The sequence below is a fragment of the Protopterus annectens genome, chromosome 8.part0 (genome assembly GCF_019279795.1).
Source record: "Protopterus annectens isolate FY-2018-M chromosome 8.part0, PAN1.0, whole genome shotgun sequence".
In the NCBI taxonomy this organism is placed as follows: Eukaryota; Metazoa; Chordata; order Ceratodontiformes; family Protopteridae; genus Protopterus; species Protopterus annectens.
The window spans coordinates 1,441,651,268-1,441,676,413 of NC_056741.1; the positions used below are offsets into that span (position 1 = coordinate 1,441,651,268).

The following is a 25,146-nucleotide window of genomic DNA, read 5'->3' on the forward strand; positions in this document are numbered from 1 at the left end:
ATGTGTCACTCTAACTTGACAGAGAAAGTGTCACTATGAACCAGTGTTGTTTGCATTCACAGGTGACTGTTAACATTTGCTATTTCTCCTCACACCATGAATTGATCTCGCCATCTACTACTCACCTCCTTGGTCCCCCTCCTACCAAAACTCAGAATTTGTCAGACAGTTGATAAATATTGCCATTCGTTCAGGTCTACAAACTGTGAGGCTACGCTTAGACAGTAAGTTGTCCTGCCTGAAGTTATACAATGTCCAGACAAATAAGATGCAAATTAGTAATTGGAGTCAGTCATTTTTTACTTACCTGTAGGTTGTATCAACAACAAAGTTTGCAGCGGCTAACTCTGTTACTGGCAACCAGGCAGGTAACACATTGCCAGATACCCACTTAGTCCACTCAAACAAACCAGGCTCTATTCGCATCTTCAGCTTATTTTCTTGCTGTAAACCTAGGAGAAGAGATTCACAAGAATATAAGCTATGGATGCAGTAGCAATCAACACATGCCGGTGGCACAAACTTCCAAGCCTCACATGCAGACCTGCAACAAGGCCTGCATGCAGACTGGCAACATGGCACTTACATCCTGGAAATGGATGACTTTGGTTTGGGCAGTGTGGAGGTTATCGCTTATGCAGTTTCCCCATTTCATAAGTCTCACTTTGTTAAAAATAAACAGAATATCAAGCTAGAGGCAAGATCCACCTATCACAATAGGTGACCTTTGATCCAGTCTGGGCCTTACATCCCATACAACCCTTGCCCTACTCAATACATCCTTTATTAGATTCAGGTTGAGACAACCTTAGCCAAGACAGGCCTCCACATTAAGAGAAAGGGCTCCTTACAGCACCCTCAGATCAAGTCCCAGAAAATTATGGGGTCAGAGTTGAAATGGTTGTCTGGGTAATCATATTGCAAGGACTGGTAAACTGTTTTAGACTGCACCTATGACAGAATGCAGAGCTATGCAGTGATGCATGCTTGTAACACATTGTGTATGCAAGTTGGACATCATGCTCTCATTCATGTGGCAATAGTGCATCTTGTTAAGCACTTACTGACAAATTAATACTGCTAGTGCAATCCTCTTATTCTCTTAAAAAAAAGGCACTGCGGCTCCTCATCCTACACTATCCCACTCTCCATCTCACCCATGAAAGCACAGATGACCCTTGATCACTTACTGCTCTATCCAGTAACCTGGCTTGTGATCCTCATGGTCAACAACTGAGCATAAGTTGCAACCAGCCAAGGCAGTGTTGCATTACACCACTGAATGTAGGTGAGCAAAATCCCAGACTAGTACCAGAGTGAGAAAGCATTTCATAATCACTATCTCAGGCTAATAGGACAAATACCCATAAACAGTAAAGACTGAAGAATAGTCACCTTTACATCTTACTAAAGTTGCAAATTAATCTATCCCAGTGACATTCAAGACAAGCTAAATAAATTTGATGTTAGTAAAGTATATGATGCAGGCCAAAGATCTTGCAAGGTTTAGTCAATGAACAAGTTTCAGAATTTATGAAAGGGTGTTCTAAGTGAATAGCTGTGGATTCAGGATAACGGAAAACACATCATAAAGATTCTTTGCTTACCTTTAAGAATGCCAGCAGCAGTCTGTACACAACGCAGTGAAGGAGAACAGTAAATGTAGTCGATAGCAGTATTGCTTTCTAAAAGTGCTTCACCTGAAACAGTTTTAAATCAAGCCGTCAACACAAACTCATGTAACAGGAAAGTAAATAATCATAATCATATTTAAAGAAATATAGCTTTGCAAATGTTTAAGATTATAATGTACAGTAACTATGTGAAATGAAAGGTGGAAATAACAGTACTGTAATAAATTGAGAATACTAATTATGTTCCAAAACTGGAAGAAAGATAAAGCAGTTATACAGTGCTGCAGAACAACTTTCAAAGGTGCATAACTTTGGTTATGATCAAGTCTGCAGCAAGCACTTATACCACCAGTTAACAGCATCAGAACTACTTTTACAGCTATAAAAGTTGTAATGCATTTCACCAATCCACACAGACAAAAGTGTGGAGCATCTAACAGCTTTTAAAACTGTAGGCTGCCCATGTTGTAGCACTAAGTGTGTTACAGCATTTACCAAAAACTGAGAGATGTAAAAGTGCTCAATGCAGTGTAAACAGTCAAACAACTCAAATGTGAGCACTCCAAGAACCACCACATTCTCTAGAGCTATAAATCCTTTATTTAGCCACAAGTCACGATAACACAACAATGTGTGGTCCTTGGAGTGTTCACATCTGAGTTTTTTGACTGTGTTAAAGCATTTACAATAACAGTTTGGAGATTTGGGATTTTAGCACTTTCTTCTTTTTCCTGTAGCTAATTGTATAGCAGGGCAGTTCATTTTTCTGTATCACATAGCATTATGATGTGCTTTCTCACATTATAACTAATTCGTATAGGTTTTCAACACAGATGTCAAGACACACCTCCTGAGAGCTTCTCTTTGATCAACTCATGAGGTTAATTTCTTGACATAAACATATGAACCACATGACAAGGTGATTATGATCATAGCCCCCTATATAATGAATAAATTAACACAAGTACAAAATAGCTTCTTCCAAACTTGTACATGAAAAATCACTTAGGAGACTAAATGACATGATTTAATGCAAAATCTAAAAAGATAAAAGAAATAAGCATTAATTTCTAGGTTTTTAATCAACACAATTCAGTGAAGTACAAACATTTATGCATTTTGAATGATCTGAATGGCAAGAAAAATGTGTAAGCTCTGAATACAAAGTATTTTTAAAAAGATATTCCTCTCTGTCATAAACAATAAGCATGTTTTAAACATTCCATAATAGTCTCTAAAAATATGCCCTGGCTCACACACAAAAAGATTATGCAGACTCAAAACAGTCCATAGAAAGAACACCACAAGTGCAAAGTTCCTAGTTAACCCAATTTCTACACAATGAGCTTTCAGACATTCAAAACTATAATTATTCACATTAAGAAAAGCCATTTCTAAATTCAACAATCTACATGCAATTGTAACTTGAATCTGGCAAACTTGTTTTATGTTATTTAATTCTGGTAAGAACACTCAATTAACTCACTACCCTGACAAGACCACTTTCCCGATGATGTTATAGCTAAGTTCAGTAAACTGTATCAGTGCTGCTTTGCTGAGGAATACACTCCCATGACTAGGTAAGAGCAAAATGTTCTCTTCTCCCATGGCAAACAACCCACTAGTACTACAATAAATTCCCAGTAATTTCATCTGGAAACATCCAAAGCTTAAATGACCTTCACCTGTTACAAATAATCCTACAGCAGAATATCACTAATTCCCAAACTATCCTACAACTTACTTCCAGTTCTTTCCAAACACTAAATAAGGTTCTGCAATATCTATCAATTCTGGGAAAAGGCTACAGTCATTCCAATGTAAAAGGTGGAATCTCATCTTCCTAAAATGCATTCATCTCCACTTCAATCTCATCATCCACACGTCAAATATTAGAACATATATGCACTAGCAAGTGCTAAAGACCAATTTCAAATACAGCATATCCTTTCCTCATGCATATGTAGTTTAAAACTGGATGTAGCAATGAAATTGCCTTCCTGCAGTTTAATGAAACAAAAAGTCAAAGATGTTTTTTTTGTATCCTGTTTTTATACTTAATCTAATTTCTGTGGTGCCATGAATTTACTTTCTACATTAGCCTGTATAAACAAGCGGTGTCATGACCTCACAGCTCTGTAATGGGTTTAAAACAACTCTTCTTCTTATACTGAGCACCAATGTACAAGTATCTGTCCACAGTCCACTTCTCATCAGCCCCTTAGCACCAATGTACAAGTACCTGTCCACAGTCCACTTCTCTTCAGCCCCTTAGCACCAATGTATAAGTGTCTGTCCACAGTCCACTTCTCTTCAGCCCCTTAGTACCAATGTACAAGTGTCTGTCTACAGTCCACTTCTCTTCAGCCCCTTAGCACCAATGTACAAGTGTCTGTCCACAGTCCACTTCTCTTCAGCCCCTTAGCACCAATGTATGTGTCTGTCCACAGTCCACTTCTCTTCAGCCCCTTAGCACCAATGTACAAGTACCTGTCCACAGTCCACTTCTCTTCAGCCCCTTAGCACCAATGTATAAGTGTCTGTCCACAGTCCACTTCTCTTCAGCCCCTTAGTACCAATGTACAAGTGCCTGTCTACAGTCCACTTCTCTTCAGCATCTTTGTTAAAATACAAACTTCCACTGCAAAAAATTCAACAGAATTCTACATGCTAATCACCCCATCACTCTGTCTATAGTTGTAGACATTTAATAAGTTTTGGTTGATCTTTAAAGTGGCTGTGGTAAAATTCAGTATTTGTGCTTAAAGTCTGATTTCCACCTGACTTCAGACATAGCTTTCAAACTCTTAGCACAAAAAAAAATCTGGACAAAGACAAAACTAATGGAGGGACTAAGCCCCAAAAATAGAGGCAATTTTTAAATATTGCTCTTATTAACTTAGAAAGTTGCTAGAATAAAAAATACTGTGTTTAATTTCATTTTCTGAAGGATATGAAGTCTGAAACTCAAATAACTGTCATTATTTAATTAATTCAGTCTTTACTAATTTGACACAAAAATCCAGAAAACCACAAATTTTATAGGGAACAGACCAGAATATCAGGCAAAAATCTGGACATTCTGTGAAAATCTGGACAGTTGAGAGGTATGAATTTTCAAATAATATCCATGTTATGGAATTGTCCAGCACAGTCACCACCACTAAAGCAGCTCACCTGAAAATTTTTCAATGATAATTACTTCCTTAATATAGATACTTCAAGAAAAGCTACTGTTTATTTTTAACTGGTAGGTCCTTTCTTAAGCAATATCCCAAGCCACATGACACAGAACACTGGGCTTCCCAAATTCAATCAAAAAGAAAACAAATTAACCTTCTGCCTACTGCGAAACTTGCAAAGCCTTCCACAAGTTGTCTACTATTAAAATAAGGCATGTAATAACAGTGACTGCTACCTTTCTAACAATCATTTAGCTGTTGCCCAGTACTTTATTTTCTTGCATATTAAAATAATTAAGGGAGTATCTCACTAGCAGGGATAAATCTGTTACATTTGTGATAGACATACACTGCAAAATTACTGCATACTTTAAATGCAAGCTGAAAGAAATGCCATGATTCATGCTCCCTTACCAATAAACAAAATGTAAGCAAGGTTAACGTGCAGTTTAACTGTACTGAACAAACTAGTTCTTGGAGAAACTGACTGCATTTGTTCATAGTGCAATTCATAGAGGTTCATAGGTTCATACCCATTATGTCCACACAGGTAAAAGAGGTGGAGGATAGTCTTATTTTATTCTTACCACCCAATCATCATACATTATTTATACAAACTACCTACACTTTCAAATGCAGAAATATGTACCTGCCTGCTAAAACTTAATTAGAAAAAATATCCCTAATTTCTTTATATGTTACATCTAACAGTAGCCCCTCTCTAAAACAAAACATCCTATATTGGCTTAGAACATAACTCCAGAAGCCCTCATTATGGGTAACCTCAAATCTCATTGTGATTATTAATAACAATTCCTCACCCACCAATATCAATCTACCTGCCCTTTCACAACTCATCACATCACCAACCAGATGCCAAAAATCAACTGAAATATAGCACTCTCAATTAGATTTTAAACACTCCAGGAAAAAATAACTGAATCAAGACACTCTAAGTGACCAGCATCCCATTTTTGCCCTATGTCAACATAACTATGTGCAAAAACTTGTCCTTTAAAAACACATTAGGAATTTAAAGAACTTTGACTCTACCACCTTTATATCCCACCTTTCACATTGTGACTGGTCATGCCATAAATACTTCCCTCTAGACCAAGCTGTTAATGAATTAAACTCTGTCTTCCTAACATACTTAATTCACCTGCATCACTCAGAAAGGTAAGATCTAAATTCAACCCTCTGACTTTGCTGAAACCACAAATAAAACAAGTAATGCAGCAAAGAGATCAAGTGTGGAGATCATGGCATATAATCAAAAATCAATAATCATTCTAGTCCTAGAAACAGTTGTAAAACCTGTCTAAAAAATCATCTTTGATGACAAAAGAACCACTTTGTCACTCTTCAAAACTCCATAGCTTATCAAGCAGTCATTCAATAGTGACCAAGAGATCTTTTCAGTACAGATGAATTACCACCCTAGAGTGCACCAATACTATAGGAAGTGTATCTTCACTTACATCCAACATTGCTTGTCATCTCCAAGGCTATATCTACCATCAAGCCTTTTAATATTATACCCCATTGCCATGACATGCCACACTAAAGTTCCTACCATTAAGACCTCTCAATATCTTAACACTCTTTAAAGACTCATTTGTTCCATTTTTTATTTCCTTAACTCTACTGGCATATTGGGAATTTTGTTGTTTCTCCCAGATGCTTATCCACAGTTTAGGATGGTATGGCAGTCCCTCCACTGGAACCATTGGTGGGGGGGTCAGGCTAATTTTCACTTTTATGCTATATTTAGAATCAACACTTTTGGAAATTAGCAATGACTCATGGCCTCTTCTGACAGGATCTTTTCCATTATCAGTTGCTTTTTTGGTCAGATCAATTTCCAACCATTTGCATAATTAGTAGGAATTTAACTCAGAATGTATGCAAACATATATAAATAATTTTAGTCAGCTGGATTGCACAGCAATTACCTTGTCCATCTTTGCTGTTATCTTAAGCATTTTTATTCATTATAATGTGCTTTAAGCTTGTTAGCAGACTTATTTCATAGGAAGGGGTTGGGAGCTACCCAATATGTGAGCCTCACAGGTCTTGAAGATCCAGGCCAAAACTACTTCCTCACCTAAATGGTGAATATTCAGCTGGAAATGTTTTCATCAATTGCTTTTGACTCTGGACCCGATATCTGCTTGGTTGCCTGAATACACCCTCATCTATTAGAGATGTCATTGTACTTCAAGCATGATGCATTGAAGGTGGTTTTCATGACTGCAAATAAACTGTAACTGCTTTCAGTGAACATTGAAACAATTTCTTTTTTATGCAGGGGGACACCCACCCCAAGAATTGCATATACCAACTCCAAGGTCACACAACAGTGGAGAAAAAGGCAGTTACCACTTTTGATTACGGCAGTTTTGGCATACTGATTTCAGTCTCTTTGCATTCACTGAAATCACCTTCAACGAACTGACATGCTCCCTTTGAGAACCTATAGTTTGAAAGTGAACTTCCTTACTGTAGCTTGGAATAACTTTTGGCAGGGCACAATGGTTATTTATCCAACAAAAATAAAGGAAAAGATGGGTTTAGTAATGTATGGCATATCCTCTGAGCTTAATATTCAATCTTCAGTATTTCATACAATACAATTGCAAGTTTCCTTTCATACAATTTTTCATTATGGGTTATAGTACCCAGCGGTTATCTATTTCATTGTTATTGTTTGTTTCACTTGTTATAATTTAAAAATTCACTGTTATATATTAGTTCTATAGTTGAAAAATTCATGAGATTGGAAGGATGTAACCTCATGCTGACATTATCTCACTCAAGCCTAAAACACCTTTTTGTACACTTCCAGTTCTCACACATATCTCCTTGTGGCAACCAGAAATATTTAGGGTGTGGCTTCTTCAACTAAATAACTTACCAGCTAATAACAGGCAGTATTAGAAATTTCAAGGAATTATTAAAAAAGTGACACTAAGATTGTTAGTCTGGTATGTCCTGCAGTGGTGGTTAATCCAACAAGGTTCCCTGGCTTAAGCTACCCAAGAAAGTTATTGTCCTGTGCCACTGTTGAGCAGAGACACAGAAGTGATCCCCAGGGTGTATTTCCTATTTCCCATCCACTCATCAAGATTTTTCTTGAAGAATGCTAATGAAGAACTTTGCTTGACATAGATGGGTAGCCTGTTCCAGAGTATGGGAACTCTCTGGGACAGGAATCTATCCCTCCAGCATGTCCTGTTTATTGTGGTTACAAGGTTTAGGTCCCTAGAGCATGTAGCTCGGAGGGATTGGGATTTCTTTAGGTGTACCATGTCCAACAGCTCTGGATTTGACATAGCTTTATATGTTAGGCAGAGATCACCTCAGAGCAGGCGATATGCTACGGAGTAAAGCTGGAGTATTTTGAGGAGGTCAGTGTAGGGTATTTGTTTGAGGCCAGTAATCCTCTTTGTGAGGTACTTCTGTGGCCTTTCCAGCTGTTGCAGATGTCTTGTGAGGTACATTCCAAAAGGGGCATTGTACTCTATATAATGGGTCTAATGAGTGTCAAGTAGAGGGGAACAATGACCTCTTTTTTCCTGGATGAGAACCCTTTTATGATGAGATGTGCCAAGTAGAAGGACTTCCTGACTACTGTGGCGATGTGACTATCAAAGGAGAGACTACTGTCCACCTGGGTCCCAAGGTCTCATCACACATTTGGTGTTAAGCAGATTGCCCTCTGTGGTAGTTCAAGGGTACAGAGTTTTTACCAAAGGGGATGACACTGCATTTTTTGGCATTGAGCTTGAGGCCATGGCTCTGACACCAGGCATCTGACTCAGTGAGGCCCTTCTGTAGGATGTCCCATATTTTCATATGCATTTAATACTTCAAAATAACAACTGAATAGAAACTGCGTTAGGTGAAACCTTAGATGTTACCGAAGAAAACTGTCTAATGTTTGCAGTGTAAGTTGCACATCTTGAGAGATGCCCAGTATTATTTTTATTACTAATTATATAATTAAACATATGTTTTCATATTTATATAAATATCTCAATAAATGCATACATACAATGGAAATTCTTGTTGTCATGTGAAAGCTTATATCTACATAAAAATGTTCTAACAATATATGTCTAGGTTATATAGTTTTCAATATATGAAAATTTGCTTGAAAAAGATTAGACATATATAATTTAGGGCTTGTGTGCATTATAATATTTCACAGTATTTATGGAAAAGACTATGAATTCACTGACCATCATTGTAAAGAAGATTTCTTACTGATGACATTGCCATCTGTACAGTTTTAAAAGCGTTTATTCTTCAGAAAATATTTACATTAGTTTATCTTTTTAAGTTTATTTTTTAAAAAATGCTCTGGAATGCAAGATGTGTGTAGGCGGGTCCAATTACATTATCAAAAGATAATGTAATCGAACGACCAAAACGTCGAAATGGCCGCATTTCGAAGTTTGCATTGTGGGATCACAGTACAGTAAAGATTGTGATATTTGCCCTTTCCTCACTGTAGTGTGATCTCGGAGTTGTAATATATATTTAACATGGGGTATGGGGGGCATAGCCCTCCAGAATAAAAGTTTCGAAATGTGGCTGTTTTGATGTTTTGGCTGTTCAATTACGTTATCTTTCGATAACGTAATATGAACCCATGTAGGCTGCTAGAGGTGCGACATTTCACAATATACACCGGTTAAGGAGTTAAATCTTATTTTGTTTAGGTGTACCTTCTTATATGCAAATTGAAAATTAACATAAAAATAAGCAAAAAACAATTTCATCAGCTTCAATCCTAAGTCCTTGTGATCGGTCATTAATCACTTTTGTAAACATGGTAAATCTACCCAGCCCATTCCTTTCCCCAACCTACCCATGAATGACATTGCAGTTCAATCCAACTCACACTTCCAACACAGTTGCGGCACTAACATAACCACACACATTAAACCCTTACTCTTCATCAACAACAGCCTCAACTAATTCTCCATCCTTCACTCTAAAACCAGTTTCTTCCTTGTCTACACAAAAACTCTTTAGCAGACTTGTATCAACTACATTGGATGGCTGATAATATTCCGGCTAAGGACTTAAAAGTCACTGCTAAATTCTCCTAGCTCATATCATCATTAATCAATTCATCCATATCAAAAGCCATTGTTTCTACATTATGGAAACAATCCTATACTATTCCACTTCCTAAAAGTGGAAATGCTATAAAAATGTCAAATCTTTATCTTATTGCTATACTCTCCATTATCTAAAACCTTGAAAGTTGTATGTAAAGTCAGGTTGTACCCTACATCCTGTTCAACAGTCTTCTCTCACCCACACAACATGGCTTCCAATCTCATCATAGAATTATTGCCCTGCTATGCTTCCTCAACATGATTTAGCATGAACAAAATCAAAAAATTGGTGTCATCCATCTTCTTTGACCTTTCCACAGCATTCAGTGCTGTGTCACACCACAGACAGCTTCACACGTTTTTCTCTAGTGGTTTCTTCTAACTATAAACTGGTTATCTAGCTACCTCTCAAACCTCACCAAAACAGTTAAATGGCAATCTGTCTTTTTTACATACATGCCAGTATCTAGTGGTGCAGCAGACGGATCCATTCTCATCCGTCTGCTGTTTAATCTGTACATTAACAATCCTGCTCCCACATTACTTGCTAATATCATCCAATATGCTGATGCTGCTATCCGAGTGTATTCCACAGCCATTCTGTACTAAATAGAATCTTTCACCTAAGACTCTTTCGTAACCATTGAGACTTGGTGTCTCACTTTAAACTCCTCCTAAATCCCAATAAAACCAAATAATGTTGTTCACTCCAAAATCCTACTCTGACAAAACATCGAACTGTTTTATCCCTCTCCTCACAGAATATCCAGCTGGAGACAGTCTCTGAAACTAAGCTATTAGGCATCATGACAATCATCCCAACTTTGATATCATCATCTCCATTCATAATATAGTAAAACAAAAAGCTTACTAGAAACTAGGCCTTTTTTACAAAACGTCCAACTTTCCCACAGCTCAATTTCAGAAAACTGCAGCCACATCTTAACTACTTCTAGACTACTGTATGCTTTATATATTTTTACAAACATTTCTTCATCTTCAATGCAAAAACTGGAACAGTGTAATAATACAATTGCAAAATTCATTAACAAGACCTTAATCCAATTCATCATGTCTAGCCCTCACACAACTTAACTAGACAGAATTCCCAAAAATCTTACTTTCTTATAATTAAAATGTGCCCATTGCATACTCTGCACAAATGTTCAGTTCCTGGATCCCTTGTAGAATGGTACTCTTAACAGGCCTCTTCATTTTACAAATAAAAACCTTTCTGAGATAAAAAACATCACAAAACATGTACACATTGATATGCAATATACATAGCAAACAAGTGAAGCTCACTTCCTACCAGACATCATCTTCTAATTTCTTTGAAGAAAATCTTTGACTTTCTATATAACTCTAGGATCTGATCGTGTCTGTTCTAAACTCTGACACTAGAATAGCAGTCACTTACAATATAAATCTTACACACCCCATATTCATCATCTCTATACTTCTTTCCACTCATGCAGTTGTCCATCTTCATTTTTTCATTTTTTTTATTAATCCAAAACTCTAATATATTTTTTTGTCACAATCAGTATAACTTATTTTTCTTGTCCTGCACTTCTAATTAATACATACTTTCTCTCCCAATATCACCAATTATTTATTTTTCTTTTCTTCATATCTGTTCTTAAATACCTAAAACTTTAACTTTGTAAATACTCTTGGTAAACATTACAACTGAATGTTTCTTCTTGAAATATAATTGTAAATGATATAAACTTTTTATCATACTTGTTATTTTTTATTATTTAAAACCACACTTGTGCACATTTGTTAAAACTTCCCGTAATAATGCTTGCAATATTATATTTAATTACATTATCTCTATATTTTTGGAGCTTTCTTCCCCAGGCCTCTGATGAAAAAAGGTCTTGGATGGCCCAGTTGTACTAGCCTGGTAAGCAAATATAATAATTAAAAATAAACAAGTATCTGCATACCACGCAAATATTACCAGAATTAATTCATGGAGTAAGCACTTTTTATACAGAATATAACAACTAGTCACAATGGTATAGCTATGATAATTCGAATGAAGAAAAGAAGCATACGTTAGAACACAGATGTGAAAAGCATATGCAATATGTTCTACTTTCTAGTGTCTGCTATGCATCTGCTATCATACATCTGCTATCCAAGCCGGGTATCCTTTAACCTGCAGCAAATACATACTGGGGTAGCCAGGTTCACTGATGACCAAAGCTCAAGAGTGCAGTACTACTGCCTCCTTACACTAATTCAGTGCTTGCAGTTTGAATGGTATCCTGCTACATGTCAGCTAAAACAAAAGGCACATGCCATTCTACATCTGTCTGAGGTTTTCAGCTGTATTATTACTTGGTTCGCGCCACCTTGCAACCTACATTGATCTAAACACCTAGATGTCTCACCCAAGCCCCTTAGCCAGAACAGTGACTCTAGCCTTGCCATTACTGCAGCTATAGTTACTCCTCAAATCCATCACCAGCTTGTCTTCTGAAATGACCTGCATGACTATTTTAATGAAAATTGTTTTGTGAATGCTGCAGTGGAGTTACCTCAATGCTAAGCTCATTTCTGCTTGAGTAACTCTCACTACATTACTAAAATACTGAACAACCTAGATTTTTTTTGTGAATTACAGCTTTTGGGTGTTTGAAGTTTTAATATACACAAGTTGTACTCTCACATGACTTTGTGGAACCTTTTTCCCCCAAGTCCTGTGCTGAAAATGGGCTATGCCTAAGCAGACTATCCCACAAATTAAAATAAATAAATAAATAAATAACTAAATGTATAATACAGTACTAGGAAACATGGCAAAACTAGAGCTACCATGAACATGAAGAAAGTATCTTTGTAGAAATAACAGTATTACTTCCCTAAATACTACTCCAATTGTTTAGCTATGGTTAATGCTTAAAACTGGCACCCTCTGCAGAAGTGTCACTCTGAGTAGAAGCCAGACAGCTTAAGACATCAATGAAAGCATAGGGGGGCAATAAATAATGGAAAATGCTCATTATTCACCTAAAAACAGTATATCAGGAGAAGTAGCTTAGAACTGGCCTACTGTATCCCACAGTGTTACTTCCAGTGGTTAATGTCTGATGTCAGAAGCTGTGTTTGTTCACAGATGTTCTGTGTTGTACTGTGAAATGGTGACATGTGACAGTAGTTAGTATGCTGTGCAGAGAGGAGTGTGAAGGAAGTGTAAAAGTTTTACTTATTTATTTATTTATTTAGCTTGCTAACCCAGATTAGTTTGGTGTGCTGCTCTAAGCACCCTTTTCAGTCATTACCTGGGAGCAACAGCATAAGAACAGAAATTAGTTCAAACAGAAAACAGAATTAATCATAGTACAAGATACATATATCAAAATACATTATGGCAAATCAGAGTATAAGTAATGCAGAGTACACTAGCAAAAAAAAAAAAAAAAAAATACACAAGTAAATCTGGCACAGAAGTGTACTGCGTGGAGAACTTCTTAAGCCTTTTGAAATGTTAAATAAAAGTGGTAGACACTGCAACAGATTTGCTGATGACATCAAGATGGCTGCATGGTTACAAAAACAAATGATCATGGTGCCCTTTAGGATTACCTTGATACTATCCCTAAATGTGCCATCACTATGTATATGAAGTTTAATGACAAAATGTGCACACTTTGGGAATTAGAACCCTGTGTACACATATGCCTTAAATGACTCTTTATTAAGTAATGTTAGCTAGTTCATAGGTTCATACTAGGCTATCTGCCCTAGGGCATTTATAAGCCTAGCCAGAATGTGTTTGGCTTTTGCCACCCATTTTAAATTTATTTTGCTATGCCCTTTTTCGAGGTTAGTATACTGTGCCTCTGTCTAACAGTGACACAGAAGTGATACCCGGGGTAAACCTACAATCTCCCATCCACTCATCAAGATTCCTCTTGAAGAGAGTCAATGAGGGACTCTGCCTAACCTGGACTGGGATTTTATTCCAGAGTGAAGGGAGCCTCTGGGTTATGAATCTGTCCCTCCAGCATGTCCTATTTATTTCAGTGCTGAGGTTCAAGTCTCTCGAGCGTAGCTCGATGGGATTTGGATTTTCTGAGGTGCAGCATGTCCATTAATTCGGGTTGGACATGGCTTTATACGTCAGGCACAGATCGCCTCTGAACAGGCGGTATGCCACTGAGTAGAGCTGGAGTTTCTTTAACCGGGCAGCATATGGCATCTGTTTGAGCCCTTTGATCCTCTTGGTGAGGTACTTTTGGGGTCTTTCCAGTTGCTGCAGGTGTCTGGTAAGGTACATCCCAAAAGGGGCATTGTACTCAATTATGGGCCTGATGAGGGATGAGTAAAGAGGCACAATGACGTCCCCTGATCTAGATGTGAATCCCTTCATAATTAGGTGGGCTATATAAAATGTTTTTCTAACCACTTTGGCCACGTGGCTGTCAAATGAGAGATTGCTATCAACTTGGGTCCCCAGGTCCCTAATTACTTCTTCTGTACTTAATGGATTACCACCTATGTAGTAATTTGTGGGCACTTTGTTTTTGCCAAAGGGGATGACTACACACTTTTTGGCATTTAGTTTGAGGCCATGGCTCTGGCACCAGTTGTCTGTTTCTATGAGGCCCTTTTGGAGGATGCTTGTGTCGGCTGGAGAGTCGATTATGGCACCCAGTTTGCAGTCATCTGCGAACTTGGTCAGCCACAGTCCTTCCGTGTTGGCCTGTACCTCTGAGAAATATATACCGAACAAGAGAGGTCCCAGGACTGAGCCTTGTGGGACACCACTTGTAACTGGTTTGGAGTTTGACATGGCTCCAGCAATTCTAACCATGTGGGTTCTGTCCTTGAGCCAGTTTGCAATCCATCTAGTGACATAGGGGTTTATATTTAAGCTGGTGAGCTTATCTATAATGCCCGAGTGGGGTATTGTATCGAAGGCTTTTGCGAGGTCCAGGTAGGCTGTGTGGACCACCTTCCCCTCGTCAATGGCCTTGGTGACTGTTTCAAAGAAATCAACCAGGTTTAAGAGGCAGGATCTGCCCTTAACAAAGCCAAACTGGGTAGGATCCAGTGTTTGTAGGTCCCCAATATCTTTATTTATGAGGTCCATAATGATCCTTTCCATAGCTTTGCAGACCAAGCTAGTCAGGCTTATGGGGCGATAGTTTCCAGGATCCGTTGAGGCACCACCTTTATGGAGAGGGACCACTGTTGCTGTATGCCACTCTTTGGGCACATATCCTGTAGTAAGGCTGAGATTGAACAGTAGTTTTATGTTTGGGTTTAGCTTTTCTTGGAGTTCATGTAGGACGCAGCCCGGGACACCGTCTGGTCCCATTGATGCTGTGTTTTTTGCTTTGGAGAGGGAGGCTCTTACCTGAGCATCTGAGATGTCAGGGGGGCAGCACTCTGCTGGGATAGATATTTGCCCTTTTCGTGGGGAGGGGGGGGAGAAGATTGCGCTGAACCTGTCAGCTAGGATGTTGGCAATGTCTGTGGGTTCGGTGTATTTTTTGTCATTTTGGACTAATTCTGAGCATATCTGGGAATTACCACCCAGGTTCCTAACATAACTAAAGAAAGCCTTGTGATTATCCTTAGTGTTCTGTGCAATTTTTCTCTCGAAGCTGGCCTTAGACAATTTTATGTGTGCCCGTAGTTTTTTGCTAATACTGATCAGTGATGCCTTCCCTTTTTGGGATTTTGCTCTATCATTTAGTAGCTTCCTCCTTCTTTTGCATAGTTTGTTTATGGCTGGGGTCCACCAGACAGGACGTCTGCCTTTGGAGGATTGGGTCTTGGTTTTATTTGGGATTGCATGATCCATGCATTCCTGAAGGTGTTCATAGAATGCATTTATAAAGGATTCTGCGGTCTGGGCCATATTTTCCACAGGCCCGGGGGCTTTGAAGGATTCCACCTCAGTTTTGAGGAGTGTGATTTTCTGGGCAGAGGGTGGGGTCGGGATGTGAATATCCAGTGAGATTAGTTTATGGTCTGATCTTACCAGTGAGGGATACACTTCTGGTCTGGAGCATAGAGTCCCCATGTTGGTGATGATCAGGTCCAGTATGTTTTCCCCTCTTGTGGGAGTGGTAACAAGTTGTTCCATAGCATTTGAATTTATAAATTCTAGGAACCTTTGGGCTAGGGTGTTGGAGCTAGAGTAATGCTCCCAGTCTATGTTTGGGTAGTTGAAGTCGCCCAATATAATGGTGTTTGGAGAGACCTTCATATTTTACAGTGTTCTCAGGAAGGCCGAGTGGGGTTCCTGGGTTTGTGAGGGTGGTCTGTAGCAGGCTATAAACTGGAAGGCAGTTTTACCCACTGTTAGTTGCACATGGATAGTCTCTGATGCTTCGTGCTTTGCCACCAACCTGGAGGTGTGGGTATCTTTGATGAATATCGATACTCCCCCTCCTTTTGTGGTTTGGTCCAAGTTTTGGAGCCGAAAAGCATGGTATGAGGTATAACCTGGTAGTGCTGGGGTGCTCTCGGGAGCCCTGAACCAGGTTTCTGTTACTGCACAGATATCGATGTTCTCCATGCTAAGGAGAGTTTCGTCGTGCATCTTGAGGTTTAGACTTCTGGCGTTGAGTAGCATTACTCTTAGTTTCTTATCCCTTGTGATACCTATGGAGGTGGGTTTGTCTTTTGAGCCTTGCCTAAAAAAGGCACTATGGGGGTAGTAAGAGCCTTTGCCAATATCTGAAAGCCCAGGGATGACAGGTGCAAGCCGTCCCTAGCGAAGCATCGTGGCTTGTTGAGCATATCATCCCAAGCTGACAGGCATTGGATCCCCTTTGATTGACACCAGTACTTAAGCCGATTGTTGAAATTGATCATCTTGTCTTCATATTGTGGCATCATTCTTGGTGAGGGTAAGATGCTACTCAAGGTCAGGGTCATACCGGCCTGGGCTACATGCTCAGAGAGCTCCTTTATGTCTCTTTTCATGCAGTCCAGGGAGGTACGTCTCAGGTCATTCACACCAGCATGGACAATGACTGAGTCATATTTGTACTTGCCTTGGAGTGACCTGAGTGCTTGTGTTATGTGGCGGATCCTAGCGCCCAACAGGCTGCTCAGCGTGACCCTCTCCTTGTTCAGCCTGGTGAGCTGGACGTCAGTGTGCCTGACGATAGAGTCACCTATTACAAGTGTATCAGGTGTGTTGTTTAGTCTTAAGGGCTGTGACTGTTTGGCACACTGGCTTTGTGAGATATGTGTTGCACATGTTTTGTTTTGGGGTAGCGGCTGCTTGGGTGTCTGCTTTGGAGGTTTCTGCTGCTTCGGCAGATCTTTATTTAGAGCCTCTGAGTATGTTTTTGTGTGATTATGTGTTTGGTTTGCTGTTGTGGTAGGTCTATGTGAGACTGGAATTGTAGTGAGTGTGGTTTCCTTCTCCTCCTGACTGGTTATGCCAGTACTGAGTTGAGAGAGCTTAGCCTCCAGTTTGGCTATATGGTTGCATCTCTCACATGTGTTGGAATTTGTTGTGAGGAGGAGAGGGTTGTCTGTGTACATGAGGCAGTTGTAACATTGCCTCAAGATTCCCAGATTCACCAGCTGGACCGGAGAGGAGATTGACAACTGACCTTTGGACATGCTAGAATAATATTGGGAATTCCTTAATAATTGAAAACCAGGGCCAGTGGGGAGTGAGGGTGTAGTGCTTTTAATTTTTAGTGCTGACTTATATAATTGCTTTAGTGAGCAAGTGCCAGGTAACTTAAGTGCAATGTGTTACAGGTAACTTAAATGCAAAAACGACAAACAGTAACTTTCTTTCAAGTGAAACAAGGAAATAAGTACAGTAAGAGTAAACAATGCAGATATCACTAGTGATCCACAGAAGCTCTGAGAAGCCGCGTATTAGGTGGAATTAGCGTTCCAGGGAAATAACAAGCAAACAAACAACAAGCATATAAACAAAGCTAGATTCAGCAGGCCTGGATCTAGTCTATGCTACAGCAAACAAGGTGTACCAATTTCAGTAAGATACAGTTCAAATATTCAGGCACTATAAACCTTTAACCAGAAATTCCCAGCTCAGAAGGGCAGAGTCCAGCCTCTTCTCCCACAAGAGTGCAGACCACAAACCTTCTTAATGTAAAATAACTGGTCTGAAGCCCAAGTGCTTAATCCAAAAGACTTAGAATGACAGCTACACTTTAATCAAGTTACTACCAAGCAGTAATAAATACAATTGAATACTTTAGAGAATGCCTGAGGGACTTGGGGATTTTAGTGGAGTCTTATCTTTTATGTTCATGAGCACATTAAATTAATCATAAACAGATATTATGGCCTAATCAGAGATATCCTGTGCAGGGTCGCCAGTATGGGTAACAAAGTTCTGATGCCATTACTTACTGTGCCTGATACACCAGTTATAGAATATTGTGGCTCTTTCCAAATGTTCAGTACTTAACAACTAAAGAAACTGGAACATATTCAGAAGACATTAACAAGGCATTTAAAAATGCTGGACAATTTGACATATAGAAGGAGACAAACACCGGATTGTGTTAGGTCTTGGTATTCAAATGTTTAACTGTTAAAACTGATAAAACTATGGCTGCAACTTTGGGTATTTTCTTTACTGACTGCATAGTTCCATCAGAAATAATAACTTAATAGTTAACCTACCACAAACAATGAACGCTAATTAAGAGCTCCTTTATGATATACAGAGAATCTTGCATTTTTTAAATGTTAGATATGTGGTTTATTTAAGGAGTACATATATATAACCCTGGCTTATATTTTTAGAATATTCTTAAATGGCCTAATTAGTTGCTGAATTCAGATTTCGTAACATTAAACATTAAAATGTTGATTACAACTGAATGTTCTAATGAGATGCCTGCACAATATAATGTCAGCATAAAATGCAGGTCATACAAGAAATCAGGAGAATAAACTCCCAGTTATAACCAATATTTATTACAAAAAGAAAGAGAGAAAGAAATAGAAGACAGAGCGAGAGAGGCATGAAAAGAAATGAAGCCTGCATATGTGATAAGGATGCATACCTGTAGAAAGCAGATAGTGTAAGACGAGAGAGAAGGGAAGGAGAAGAAGGTAGGAAGGAAGAGAATGTATAAAGAGCTGCAAATATTTCTACACCGTCACTAAGGATTACAGTCTATGTGTATGAGTCACCATCTGCATACAAAACATAATGTGCAGTATTCTCATATGACTCTGCACTATGTCCATTTGTTTGCTGTTTTGGTGCAGCAGTTTGTAAGTCCATTCTTTGGCTATCATACATGTGCAATTGAGTCCATACCAGTGTATATCAGGATGTTCAGCCAAGCACATTATCTTTCTTTTTTTTTTCATTAAGAATGTTACTTATTTTAATACAACATACAAGCTATCATTTAGGACACAAGTTCCTAAATCAGATTGCCTAAAATTTATTTAAAAACTTCAGTAATATAATCCCACTGTCTATTCACTGAGTCACAGATGTCATGAAGTATTCTAGAACATTCCTCAATGTATCTAAGACGTAACATTTTCTCACTTACCTATAAGCCTTGCCTGCGTGGATCCAAACACAGTGATAGGTGCATCCTTGTCATAATCCCTGTAACCAGTACTTCTTGGAGGTAAACTGGCTGGCATATTCAAGTTTGTCCTCATATATTTACCTAAGGTTAAAAGGTAATTAAAATTATTGAAAAGCCTTTAGGATCATCTTTGCATGTTTGGGCACATAGCACCTAAGGTGATTATGTTGAGAAATTTACACCACAGTTATTTAACATTAACATTGTTTCAACAAAAATACTAGGTTTAATTTGTAGATATATCATGATGCATTGTTTGTTTATTTATTTTCTGTGTGCTAACTTAGTAAGATCACTCAGCAAAGGTGCCTCTTTACAGGAGTTACCCCTGAGAAGTTTCTGTCTAACTTACTTGACCAGAGTCACACAGTAGGCAAATGTAAAGTCAGATATCAAACCCAGGACTACAGCATGAAGAACACCAGCTCATAGCCTTAATTCTCTGTAGCATAGTAACACTATCTTTATGACAAACTGCTTATTTTTAATCTGACTTTTAGCTGAAATGTTTCTCAGATTAGAAAACATTATATGATTGTTTTTGAACATTACAGTAGTTTCTGGTATGTTTTTGAAAACTCCAGTAGTTTAAAACATTGTGGAATATCACACAGGCACTGTAAAAAGGAAGACATTTTTAGTTAAAGGAGAACAGAGGATAGTTTACAAAAGATTTAGAGATTGGAAGCTCTCTTTGCCATCCTTACCTAATTCAAGGCAAAGTTTTATAGCAAACGGGTTTTATATTGCAAATGGAAAAATTCCATTTAAATGCTTTGGCAAAATTAATGATAGTTTATACATTATTTGACCAACCTGTCCCCCAATTACTTATTTAGGTGAAAACAGTGTCTTCAGGACTAACAACAAGCATACAATCAAAGCACTATTCATACTGCCAGCCATCTTGGCGAAGTACCACTCCTTATGAGTTTGGCCCAAAAAAAGGAGGAAAGGAATGAATGCAAGAATGACAGCAGGTCTGTCATGGGTGGAAGACAAATCAGTAGCTACAGTGGAGTCCATGTGTGCATATACAGAGAGAGACACACACACGCACACAGAGACACACACACACACGCACAGACACACAAAGACACACACACACACAGACGCGCGCACACACAGACGCGCGCACACACAGACGCAGACACACACACAGACACACACACAGACACACCACCCTCAAAAACAGCTATCAGATACACAACTGGAAATACAAACGTATCATTCCTTGATCACGGTTTTCTTAATATCAGGAAGAAAGGTTTCACAGCACAAAAAGATATTTAGATTGAGGAAGGATGGTCAGCTCTGTGTTACCTTGAGTTCTTACGGGCACTGTTCTAGGGTGCCAGAAGCCCAAAACCACATTATCAATCAAAATCAATAATGCAAACATAAGAGAGAGCAACATATCTTATTATTTTCCATCCCATCTGAAGTCTTGAGTGTTCCTGCCTCAAATCATTTAGTGTAAGTAAAGTTCAGAATACATTTACCTTGGATTCAATTTTTGCTTCACTTCATTGATTTACTTTATGATGTGCTGATCTGAGAGAGGAGGGCAGCTGTTATGTTTCCAACAATTACAAATGCTGGACTGTATGTATTACATACTATAAATATGATAAATATATATGCACATGATGCCTTCCAATGTAAAGAAATCCACAGTCCAAAAAATAAAATCTGCCAACTGTATTTTCAGTAACACCATTTCTAAATGAGGCTAACTTTAGCCCTTAAAATTCCTCCAACTAGTTTATAGTAGTTTAGGTGGATGGTACCTATTAAAAAAAATGTGTGGGGGGAGCATTATTAAAAAAAAAATCAGTGCGGTATACCACAATAACATCATAAGAGTTTATTGGTAGAAGCAGAGTAAACATCAGTAAGCATCATGCTAGCATCAAATGAAATGAGCCCCCTCTCCCCCTCACCCATAATCAAAAATGCATACCTTTTAACATGTTTTACATTTCTGCACAGTGTTCCTACAAAATATTTTGTCAGCTTTACTTTGAGTAACTGGCAGACCCATATAATGAATACACACAACCATTTCATATGTAAGTGGTCACTAATGTACCATTTATTCCAAAATGATTGCACTCTTCGACATTCTACAAGGGCAAACTTTCCTCTGAAAAACAAAAGGAATACAATCTCACAATATAACATTTATATTTCATCTCATCTTTTACTAATGACAATCTACACAAAAAACTTCCCATTCCAATATGTGTTTAACCCTTTAGTTTCTATCCTGTATACTGCATTTAAGTCCCTCACTGCAGTTATCTCATGGATGCATTGCAGAACATGCTGGCCATTAAGAATTAATTTGCTTGATATAAAACCGATGCTGGAACTGACTTATTTACATTACCATTAGCACAGACCTTTGCCATCAGCCTACTGCATTTAGTGCGAGTCAGGCAGGCAAAGCTGCTGAAATCCCCTATGATTAGTATCTTACTTTTGAACATAAGAGTGCTTATCAGTGCTCCTGAACTTTGACCTCTGCAATACTGCAGGAAAACACGAATTTCTGGCACCATTGTGCCATGCGTTAAGTGGAAGTCAACAGCACCGTTTTCCTATCAAGTATTGCTGACTGCAATGTGGGCAATTCAAACTGGAAGCAAATGCTTTTCCACTGCAGGCACCAAAATGTCACCAGAGACTGGCCATGTTAAATCAGGGATTCACAGCCATTCCTGGTAGTCTAAACCTGCCAGTTACTTTTGTCATCTGACTAAATCAACTAGCAAAGTTTTATTAAGAAGGACCCACTGAGTGGATCAATACTGAATGATTTCAAGGTATACCTGTAGAGGTAAACAGCTTGAAACACAAATGCTGCCTTAGAAACTTACAAAAAGTCTTAATTCCCTGCAAGTTATATAAGTAATGGAATATAATTTTACAGTAGAAAAATTAATTAGCAAACTAAGAATTGTTAATACTTAGCAATTAGTTTTACCCAAGAAACATTTTGAAATCTTGCTTTTGTTGAGCACCATATATTCAGCAGTGCCTTGGATTATTACCGAACTCTTAACAGTTGGAAATGTGTCATTTTATACCTTACAACTAAAGAAGTGCTGCATACTATTTAGGCTTTATACTTCGTGTGATGCCCGACTACTTCTTTGAATACAAGGAAGTTTTCCATTTGACAAAAAATAATGCTTTAGTGATCATCTGTAACATGCCGGTTTAGTCTCTCTACCTGAGAATTTACCGCTTACTTGCCAACTATGGAACTAAACAGAACGATCAGTTTTTAGAGAGCTTTCCTTTCCAGGAGCTGATGAAGCAGTATGTACATTTTTGTATGCTTACTGCCAATGTTTCGCAGTTTACTGCTTCATCACGAGGTCCAGACTTTGATTCCCTCACTCTTTTTTCAGCTACTGGATCATTCGAATCAAGACACTTAACTATACAGTGCTCCTGGGCAGGAGCATAGCAAGGGTTGAAGGCATAGAAGGGGGTATGTACCCCGTGCGCAACCTGTCAGAGGGTGCAGTGCGAGTGCATGAGTTCCTGCATTCTTTCTGTACCGGCAATTCAGAAATGCCGTTACAGAAAGCAACTACTTTGTGCTGTTGCTGATCGGGCAGGGATGTGTGCTTCAGTGCTTTAGATTACTGGCAGTAGTCTGTCGGTGGGCTCCCTTTTTAGTTTGTTGTTCACTATGAGCAAAATGGCACAAGGCACTGGTCACCCCCTTAGAAAGTTAGTACTTAGTAGTACAACAGGCATTGCGTTAACATACATTTTCAGAAGAATAAAACATATAAAACTAATGTCTGAAATTACTGTCTGTAATCATCCATGACTTACAAGAAAAATAAAAAAACATATGGATAGGTCAAAAATATGAGGCAAAATCAAGGAAGTTCAGGAAAATCTGAGACAGTTGAGAAGTGACTCAACTCTGAAAAAAAAAAGTGCTAAGTGGGGTTATTTATTTATACCATAAAATGTGTCTAAACTCAAAAGTTAAACATAACTTTTAACAATTCTGCACGATAACACCACCAGCTATGATGCAAACTTCATCAAAGCCATAAAGTTTGACTCATAAAAATGTTTCTTCTGCTGTCTATACTCTTTTTATAAATCCCTCCCCCTTACTACATACTGTTTAACGTAAGAGACTATCTAAGCACACAGAAATCTCGTCAAACACTACCCACTTATATGGGGGGGGGGGGCTCGATTAGCCTTCAGTAAATATTCACCTAACAAGCCCTTAATAGAGCCCTACTATACATGGCAGACCTCTCAATTGTCCCTGTTTTGGAGGAACATGACAATTTTCAGGCCAGATTTACCCCATGCACAGGATGTAACTGTTTTTGGAGTTATGTGCCTATTTTCAGGCTAGGATTATGCTTTCACATGATTTTATGACCCTCCTCCCCACGTCATTACACGTGATCTTTGATGCTTTATAGTACACAGAAAACCACATTAAATAGCCACCATACCAGTGGCACAATACATTAAAGAAGCAGGACACATATAAACGATATATGTGATAGCATTTTGCAATACAGTTCATTAAAGTCTATAGATTTACACCATCTCTTAATGCACATATAATTTTACATCATTTTTGTCACTCTGTTCTGTAAGAGGTTCTGGGTAATATCCTACATTTTTACTAGAAGGGTTGTGTACTATTTGGTATTCAAAATGGATACTAATTGGATGCCCACATTTTTGGCTGGATATACCTACTTTTTATGGCCTTTGTTCCTATTTTCATCGTTTGCAGGTTGATAAAACAATATCCCCTGCACGCCTGTATTCTGCAGGTTTAAAATATGTCCACGTTTACATCCTGTATTCAGAAACTGTGACATCTGTAGCATTCAAAAAGCAACTCCTCATTGCCAGTTTTATTTAAATTCGTTATTTGAGCAGTTAATCGTGTGACAAAACCAAAACTGTAACTCTTCCTCTAGTCCTGACATTCAGTAGCTAATCCCCATGTTAACATGCTCTGTGTATTACAACAGCCAAGGCATGATACTTGTTTTATTACTGCCAAAGAGGAACCAAAAAATGCCAAAGACTCATGGTGACTACATGAAGCAAAACTGCCAAAGTTGACCTAGTAGTGCATCCCATATACACTACCTGAGCTCTACACCAGGGTCATACCTCTCAACCATACCAAATTCCTCGTCATTTACTGGTTTTGAGGTCCAAATAATGGGGTGCCATGAATTTCCGATTGGCCCCCTTTATTCATGATTCTTTCCCGGTTGTTTTTTCCCGTGGCAACTTTCCACTGACATCATCGCATTCAGAGGCATGTGCAATGACGTCACCATTATGAGCAGCCTGCCAGCCTGACGGAATTCGGCTGAGGGCTTAAGGGGACTGACTCATTGGCTGCTACCTGCTGTACTTTGTTTACGTTTGGGCAGCAATGTGTTTAATGGAGTAGCATGCATCTCGACTTGTACAGCACTGCAGCAGCTAATTTAAAGTTGAACCCAGAGCGTTTCATTCAAATTAAAGACTATAGTCTGTTTAGTTAATTTAGACAGGGTTGGGACTCTGGGACTGGACTACCGGGTCTTGGATT

General features: G+C 38.6%; 1 protein-coding gene across 1 annotated transcript in view; it reads right to left on the reverse strand.

The window, feature by feature from the left end:
- Window positions 1-25,146, reverse strand: part of UBASH3B (ubiquitin associated and SH3 domain containing B) — a 777,613-nt gene that overhangs the window by 40,798 nt on the left and 711,669 nt on the right. The window contains exons 9-11 of the mRNA XM_044081039.1: window positions 19,491-19,613; window positions 1,608-1,700; window positions 308-452 (exon numbers count right to left, since the gene is read on the reverse strand). Coding sequence (XP_043936974.1) covers window positions 308-452; window positions 1,608-1,700; window positions 19,491-19,613 — 361 coding nt within the window. The remainder of the gene's footprint in view (window positions 1-307; window positions 453-1,607; window positions 1,701-19,490; window positions 19,614-25,146) is intronic.